This window comes from Trifolium pratense, linkage group LG6 (assembly GCF_020283565.1).
Source record: "Trifolium pratense cultivar HEN17-A07 linkage group LG6, ARS_RC_1.1, whole genome shotgun sequence".
Taxonomy (NCBI): Eukaryota; Viridiplantae; Streptophyta; class Magnoliopsida; order Fabales; family Fabaceae; genus Trifolium; species Trifolium pratense.
The window spans coordinates 43411323-43419587 of NC_060064.1; the positions used below are offsets into that span (position 1 = coordinate 43411323).

Sequence of the window (8265 nt, forward strand, 5' to 3'; positions counted from 1 at the left end):
TTCAGTATCAAACAAGTTTGAAGACAATTTTTACTTACTACCCTACAACAATATCACTTATTTTTTCAAGGAAAATATCACTAAAATAATTAAAACAACAAAACCATTATTTTAATTGTAACAAAAAAAAAACCATTTTAATTTTGATATTACCTATTCTTTGTGATAGAGCAGTTATTCATTTATATTCAATTAAATTTGTCTTTTGAAGTAACCGTGAAAATAAAACCACAAATCCACCTTAATTCATTTGTAAATTAGTTACAATAAGAAAAATGAATGTATGAGAAGATCAAGTTTCTTATAACGATAATAAATCATTTTTGGTAAAAATTACTCTATAAGTATAAATTACTCTACCAACTCTTAACATTTTATACTAATTATATATGTATTTCTTTTTATTTTGTGTGCTCATTCTCCATTGTTAAATATAACGATTTATATATTAGTTATTGATGGTTATTATTGATTTGCACTAACAATGGTGATGTTGATTGATGAAATATATATATTTCTTGGTAATTTGATGATTATTATTGAATTACACTAACAAATTTCTTCGTAATTATTTAAACAATCCACACTTCAATTACATAAACAAAATTGGACGGAGGTAAACCCCGCAAAGAAAAAAAAACTAAAAAAAAAAAGAATTAAGCAATTAAAAAAAGGTAAACTGGACAATAAATTAAAAAATCCTCACAAATAAAAGTTGAGAGAAAATTTCACCAAGTAAAAGTTTGAGAGGAAAAAAGGTTAATATATCAACACAAAAATTGTATTATTGTTAAATATAAGTTATGTTTAATTACATAGAATAGAATAGAATAAGCGGCTATGTTATTTGGTACATACTTTCAAAGAATGTGATCAAATGATGAAAAAGGAAAAACTAATATCTATGAATCACATTATATTCTATAATTGAAACTTATTTCAATCTTTCTCACGAGCAATATTGTTAGCAAACCGCCTCTAACTCTTTTTGAAAATAATAAGAAATACACCGTAGTAAAAAAGCAAAGCAACTTACGACTGCTCCACTACGATCCATAAAAAGAAAATGTGATGCATCTCTTCAAACTTATGAGATATATTAGTTTTTCCTTTTATTTATTATTTTATACGAACACACTTATATTTTTAATTTTATTTTATACGATTACACTATTAGAATAAAATATGACACATCTCTTCAAACTTATGAGATATTATAAGAGACTCGCTAAAAATTATATTCATTGTGTCCTTAATCTACAATATAAAATCTCATTTTCCTAAACAACTTTCTTATTTTTAATATAACAGAATTACAACTAAATCATGCTACTATAATTTAAATATATATGTCATTATACTTATCATAATTATTATTTTTGATTTGTAATAATATATTTTAAGTATGTTCTAATCAAACCTGCATACATTCATTTGCAATTTCTTTGGTAGTTAAAATAAACTCCACCAAGTGAAAGTTTGACGTAAAATTTTAAAAGAAGTCAATATATCAGCACAAGAATTTTATTTTCATAAAATATAAAAAAACATAAATTGGATGGAAGATAATAAGTCGTTTTGCTATTTTATACATAATTTCATAGAATATATAAGCAAAAGATGAAAAAGACAAAACTATCATATATATATATATATATATCACATTCTATAAGTTGTGTTTGGTTTTTTCTTTCTCATAAACAATATTTTTAGTAAGGATGACTGCTGCTATAATTCTTATTGAAAAGAATAAAAAATATACCAAAATAAAAAAACAAAACAACTTGCGAGTGCACTAATGAGACCCATAAAAAAATTAAATTAAAATTACACAATTAAGATACAATATAATACATCTTTTCACACTTATAAATAATATAAGAGATCATTTTTTTTGACGGAATATTATAAGAGATCATTAAAAACTATATTAATTGTCTTTAAAATATATTTTTGAGCAAAAATATATATATAAAAATAAAAAATCAATTATATAAACCAATACAAAATTTCATATTTCTAAATAACCCTCTTATTTTTAATATAAATTAATATTAAACCTATCTATTTCACTATATTTTAAAATATTATTAATCATTTAATTATATATAATGATACTTATCATAATTATTATTTTTCATTTATCAAAAATATTTTAAATGTGTATTTTAATCGAGCCCGTGCAACGCACGGGTTTACTTCTAGTGAACAAGAGAGAAAAAAAGAAAAAGCAAAATAAGATTATATGAAAAATTTGTATAGTACACGTAAAGAAAATGTGTATAAATTTTTTCAATCAAATGAAAATGTGTTATATGCTATGAAGCACGGACTTCGACACAGACACTGCGACACGACACGGACACTACGACACCGCTAATGTAAAAAATATAGGACACCGACACCGCTACATATTTATAAAACATATAAATTGATAATCAAAATACATACATGTAAATCTAATTTGAGCAAATTAATTTTTAAAAAAAGTTTTAAAACAGAATATGATAGTATTTTACCTTTATTTATCCATCTACGATCGAAAAAACTAAAAATATTGTGATCAAAATATAATGTCTTCAATATCTCATTGATCAATATTGTTGTTTCTACACATCTTTAACTCTTGTAGATATGTCTAATATGTGCCTAAAAAATTGGTTATTTATCAAATTTGATTTTAAACCGGATATTTCTTAAATTCAATTTTAAATATGATTACTTTTCATTTTAAAAAGAATCATTTTTAAAATAAATCATATTTTCTTGAAATAAAAAACTTAATTCTATGTACTAAAAAAATACTTATATTTATTTAAAAAATAAAAACATTAAAAAAATCAGTTTTTTATAAAATTATTGATTTTTTAAAAATAAAATAAAAAAAATAATAACACTAAAAAATAGTTTTTAGTGTTACAGCCTTATAGGAAAAAAACAAAAAGAAAATACTGAATTATTATTTTCAAAATAAAAACATTTTTAAATCAGTTTTTTTTTAATTAACTGGTTTTTTGGTTTTGGATGTGGTTGTGGATTTTAACTATAATCGGTTATTTTGTGCACCCCTATCCAAAACTGAGAACATTAGAAGAAAACGAGCAAACATTATGGTTTAAATTGATAGGCCATTATGGCTATTGTATTGAAACTTAAAAAGCAATGTCAACTTTCCAAAAGATACCAAGATCTATTTTACTTTCACACAATCATGAAATTATTATCTAGAAAGGCCTGAGAATATAGAACAGTTCCCCATTATAAATATTCAAAGCACCTGAGAAAAACTACATGTAAAATGTACCAACATGACAAGATCTAGAAAAGAATAGCTTAATATTACCAAAACATTGTCAGGTGCTTCAATCGTTTTTGCAGCCTTTTGTAAAACTCCATCTACTTTTGTTGTCTGCACATTACATGCATCAAAAATGATATCATAGCTTTAATTACAAGCAAGATGTTACTTACCACTGCCTGAACAGGTCTCTTTCCACTAAGCATACTTGCAGCTAACCTTTTACAAGGTGCACCTTCAGAGAAGTCTGTAAAAATCAAGGAATAATGAATGTTTGTCTCCAAAGAAACATTTCAAACTTGTGTAAATTTAAACAATAAAAACATGTTTATTTGCTATCTTTAAAATGTTTCACATTCCTGTACCACTGACTAGTATTTGTTTCCCCTAGCACTGTTAACAGCAAAGTCTCGTGATACATTTTATTTATGGTTACCAAGAACTTTAAAGCACCATATTGCAAAACCAACATCTTGCATTCAGTCACAAAATAATGAGTTAAAAATAATCACCAGGTACAAACTAAAGTATACACCCACCTCTGCAGAAGATGCACCTGCACGTGTATTTCGCACAGAAACTGAAAGACCATTATCAAATGTCAGCAAAAAATTGCAACCAGGACTTTAAGTTTGGAGGCAAATAATCAAATTACAAATAAAAAACAAACAAATTAAACAATCAATTGAATTAGGAAGCTTAAAACAAAATCCAGCCACATGAGATTTAGTGAAAAAAATCTTGTACCACAGGTTTTTTATTAAAAAAAAAATCCTGCATATATGCAGAATATACAGCTGCACACTATCATTATATTACTTTGTATATGTCAACCAGTGTTTTAAATATAACCATGTACCACGAATTAATATAGAGTAATAACCTAAAACATAAACATATAATTAATGTCACACCAAATTAATATAGAGTAGTTTGAGCAAATTGAACCTTACAAAATCATCTATTACAAAATGAGAGATGCTATTTCTTACGAAGGATTCAAGAGAAGAAATGCAAGAATCAACACATGGCAATATCTTAAAAGATGATGTCACTTTATCTCCTTTTCCCTTACAAAACACATAGTGTAGTGTAATAAAATTGAACGCTGACTAAATTCACCAACTGCTTGAACTTGAGAGAAATTAATTCTCTTGCACAAATCCTCACGGGCTATCAAAAGTTTAAGAATAAGATATTTAAATTTCTTGAATTATGATCTTCAAAAATAGATGCAAACCCATAAATCATTAATAGATATTACTTGCAAGTTGAGTCGTTGAATCCCTCACAGCCCACTTTATCAGAAACACCAAAGTAATCCTCTTCAGACCCAATCTAGAACAGTCCCAAATAACACTAGTAAAAGACCGGAAATTAAAATAATTACTCAGCCTATGGATGAAGAAAGCATACCAATTTGCTAGTTGCTTCAGCACTCTCATTTGAACTTCGAGCCGTAACAAGTGTCAACTCCCACCCGGTGGTTCCATTTGCATGATTTGAAACATCATGAGGTTGTTGATGAGCTGAAGCCACCATTAACAATACATCGTATCAATTGAGGCCAAGTGCAGAAAAAGAAAAATGATGCTGAAGTATATAGTTCATTTCAAGTTATCATCCATAATAATGAGTTTTATTTGGGAGCGGCATATTATTATTACGGACCCAAAGTGAGAAAGATTTGAAGAAAATCTCTTCAGCTGAATTCATCCTATGTCCTCAGTTTCTGGATTATACATGAATATGATGAAAAAAAAAAAAATAAGGATATAGATAACCAGCTAGCAAGAGGGAACTAATTCATTTGTTAGAAATAATCCCAGAACACACAAAATGAACTACATGGGTGAACTCCACAAAAAATAATCGATCAACAACCCCACCACTGCTAAGCAAATGATGCAAAACCTGGACCGAAATAATACCAGAACTTGGGATTACTACATTAACTTTGAGACTGAAGTATAACGAACAAGGAAATTGAGAGGTGACCAAAGTGCCTAGAATAAATCAAGAACGCCCGCAGACCCCAACATACCACCCAAGCCAAATTAACAACCCCCTTGAGGATAAACAAAACAGGATTATTAACTATTGCAAATTTTACATCAATTACCTCATTTTCACCAGTTGATCAAGCAATAAGAGCTTCCTTGGCTTCTACAGATTCCAGAGCTTCCTTAGCACTAGTTTTCATGAATTAATCCACGACTCGATAAATGCAATGAAATACTTGGGAGAAAACATACACTTGGCCTATGCTCGGCAATTTTCCGCAGCATACTCTTCTTCACCAGAGACCTCGACTGAAAGAAGTATAGTTAAATAAAACACTAAGTTATACAAATCATGTCATTAAACAAAGATTGAGAATGTGAGTAAGTAAGATGTATTCAAATATGGATGAAAAATAATTTAAATTTCTAATTCACAACCACAATTCAATAAACCATAAGTTAGGCAAAATCTAATGGTAGCCTGGTAGGTTTACAAAATATTCTATTAAAATACTTTAATTTCATTAATGCAATGAGTAGTCATCACTAATTTGATCAGTATCAGACATAGACATTAGTCATGTTTTGAAGGTATAGGCACTAACATATCAATTGCATAAAAGCAGGAACAAACAAATACTAACATAAAATTGATAGGAAATAGAGGACTCGCATAGTATCAGAATATATTGTTGGTAATGGGGTCACCAAAGAATTCTTTATTTTGTTAATTAGTGCTTTCATATTTTGTACAAACAAAAGACAGCTAAAAGGTCACTGATTTCATGTTGCAAGAACTTCATAATCTATGTCTCAAATAAAATATTGTACCCTTTCATAAGATTTTTTACAAATAACTTTTCATTAATAAAATGTAGTGAACTTGATATCTTAAATAGTAGCTTACAATTGCTTCAAAGGTTGATTTGTGAGCATCCTTTTCATACACACAGCTTACTTACAAATATTATGTTATAATAACTTATGTTAATTTGTAATCTACAAATACTATAAAATAGGAGAAAGGAAAAAGGTTATGATTGTGAATCCTAGCAGATCTTGTGAGAACAAAACTGACCAATTTGACTTACCCAAAGACCAAATATCTGACTTAGATCCATGGGGTATATCAGCAAGAAGGTCCAAGCACATATAACTTTTAGTCGCCACAGACTTGGTGCAAGCAAGAACCTGGTAAGGCAATAAGTAAAAATGATCAGAAGAATACGTTATCAATGAAACTTACCGAAAAACCAAGATCACCACTTGTCAACGTTTTAAGAAGACCAAAGTAACATGTGTCCATACATAGCATAAGAATTTAGAAAGCCATTACCTGGATGAATATTTTGATTGATCTTCTGCAAACACTGAAACCAATATGGATAAAGCATCAATATGAAGTGAGGATAAAATATATCTTTTGTCAATAATACATTTCAGATATTCAGCTACACAATATCTTCACTGTTTGAATTTACAGAAATCATTCACGTTAATGATATTTTTAAGATTGCAGCAAGGTTTCCATAGAATCAAGCAAATGAAGCTACTAGACAGAAATAACATAATCAAATCTAGGATATTAATATTAGTTAAATTAATCACTAATTCATTTAGAATCTTTAGTTTGAACCCTAGCTGTGCAAATTTGATTACTATTAAAAATGACTTATTTCTAAGGTAAACTGTCCTATTTTTTACAAGGAAACTATATGCACTATACAAATTCTAGAATAACATAAGGAAATGGCAACAACAAAAAAAATTAAATAGCTACAAAAACATAACAAAAAGAATAAATGGGAGAGAAGAAAGAGACCTTGAGTCTCTACGCAAGCGATTCAACAAAGCTATCCGAGACGGAGTTGTTAGAGCGGATTCGGCGAACCTGCAAATGGAAAATTGAACATGTGTCTCACATTGCAGTTTGTTTCAGTGAAGGGATAAAAGAAGAGAAGCGTGATACCTAGTTTGACGATTTGGATTTGGGAAGGCGTAGCTAGGGTTTGTTAAGCGAACAACTTCAATTAAGTGAAACACCTGATCATGATAGGAAACAGGATTTTGATTCAGCAAAGAGAATTCGAGAATTGGGATTTTGACGATTTGGGAAGGCGTGGCTAGGGTTTGTTCAGCGAACAACTTCATTTAAGTGAAACACCTGATCGAGATTTTGAAACGGGATTTTGATTCGGCAAAGAAGATTCGAGATTTGGGATTTTGGAAACGTGGTCGAGATTTTGAAGAGCGTCGAATTCTGAAATTGAACCTGGTAATGCTATTTGGAGAGGAAGAAATGCTGAAGCTTAGAGCATCTCCGATGGTGAGTACTTATTTTTTAAGTACCAGTACTTAATAGGTACTATCATTGGAGCAAAACATAAATGAGTACTTATTAGGTACTAGTTCTACAATAAGAAGTAGTACTTATATAATTTTTGTGGGACCCATTTATAATGATGTAAAGTTATTGGAGAAATGTGTTATTAGTGGGACCAATTTAGAACTTTTTAAGATGTGTTGGGTTGGAGAGATTGAGTACCTATTAAGTACTATTAATAAAAAATTATAAATAAGTGATGTGTACATGTGGGGCCCAGTTAAGTACTCAAAGATGAGTTGCTCCATTGTGAATGCTCTTATATTCTGCAAGTCTAACACTATTTGGATATTAATAGGAAAGAGAGAAATAAGATGGAAGTTTGGTGTATATTCTATATTGTTTGAATGAATAGACATAGAGAGAAATTAATAAAAAAGAAAAGGTTTAAATGCAGTTTTATTCTCCTGTTTTGAAAAATGCGGAATTTTACCTCGTTATTTTAAAATGCGGAATTTTACCCCTCTATTTTATAATTTTTTGGATTTTGTCCCCCACCAAAATTCTGCACAAAATCTGTTTCTGAGCCTCAAGTTTAAAGCTTCGCACAGAACTCAATTTGGATCAATAATTCACAAAAC

At 29.0% G+C, this 8265-nt stretch overlaps 1 protein-coding gene across 14 annotated transcripts; it reads right to left on the minus strand.

Annotated features, from left to right (window-relative positions):
• Positions 1-3193: 3193 nt before the first annotated feature.
• On the minus strand, positions 3194-7629 carry LOC123889692. Of its 14 annotated transcripts, none has more exons than XR_006802601.1 (9): positions 7271-7612; positions 7124-7192; positions 6638-6671; positions 6393-6492; positions 5421-5610; positions 4715-4827; positions 4291-4636; positions 3838-3878; positions 3194-3545 (listed from the first exon to the last, which is right to left on the minus strand). XR_006802601.1 is itself a non-coding variant. In XM_045939147.1 (8 exons), exons 1-5 carry the CDS (start codon positions 7450-7452, stop codon positions 5561-5563), a joined length of 435 nt encoding a protein of 144 aa, XP_045795103.1. In that variant the 5' UTR covers positions 7453-7629; the 3' UTR covers positions 3194-3545; positions 3838-3878; positions 4715-4827; positions 5421-5560. The 14 variants fall into 14 exon arrangements, 8 of the variants coding, with proteins under 8 accessions (XP_045795103.1, XP_045795107.1, XP_045795106.1 ...); XR_006802599.1 differs by having other exon boundaries at positions 3838-4636; positions 5421-5464; positions 5554-5610; positions 7271-7598; XR_006802603.1 differs by having other exon boundaries at positions 4563-4636; positions 7271-7598.
• Between the last annotated feature and the right edge of the window lie 636 nt (positions 7630-8265).

Bases quoted from the DNA above. Each gene is read 5' to 3' on its own strand.
- LOC123889692 (XM_045939143.1), bottom strand. From the start codon at position 7,452: ATGAAGTTGTTCGCTGAACAAACCCTAGCCACGCCTTCCCAAATCGTC. The intron at 5,611-6,637 runs GTAATGGCTTTC...TACTTCTTTCAG, and splicing joins CAATCAAAATATTCATCCAG to TCGAGGTCTCTGGTGAAGAA. The intron at 5,465-5,553 runs GTATGTTTTCTC...TGGAATCTGTAG, and splicing joins TTGCCGAGCATAGGCCAAGT to AAGCCAAGGAAGCTCTTATT.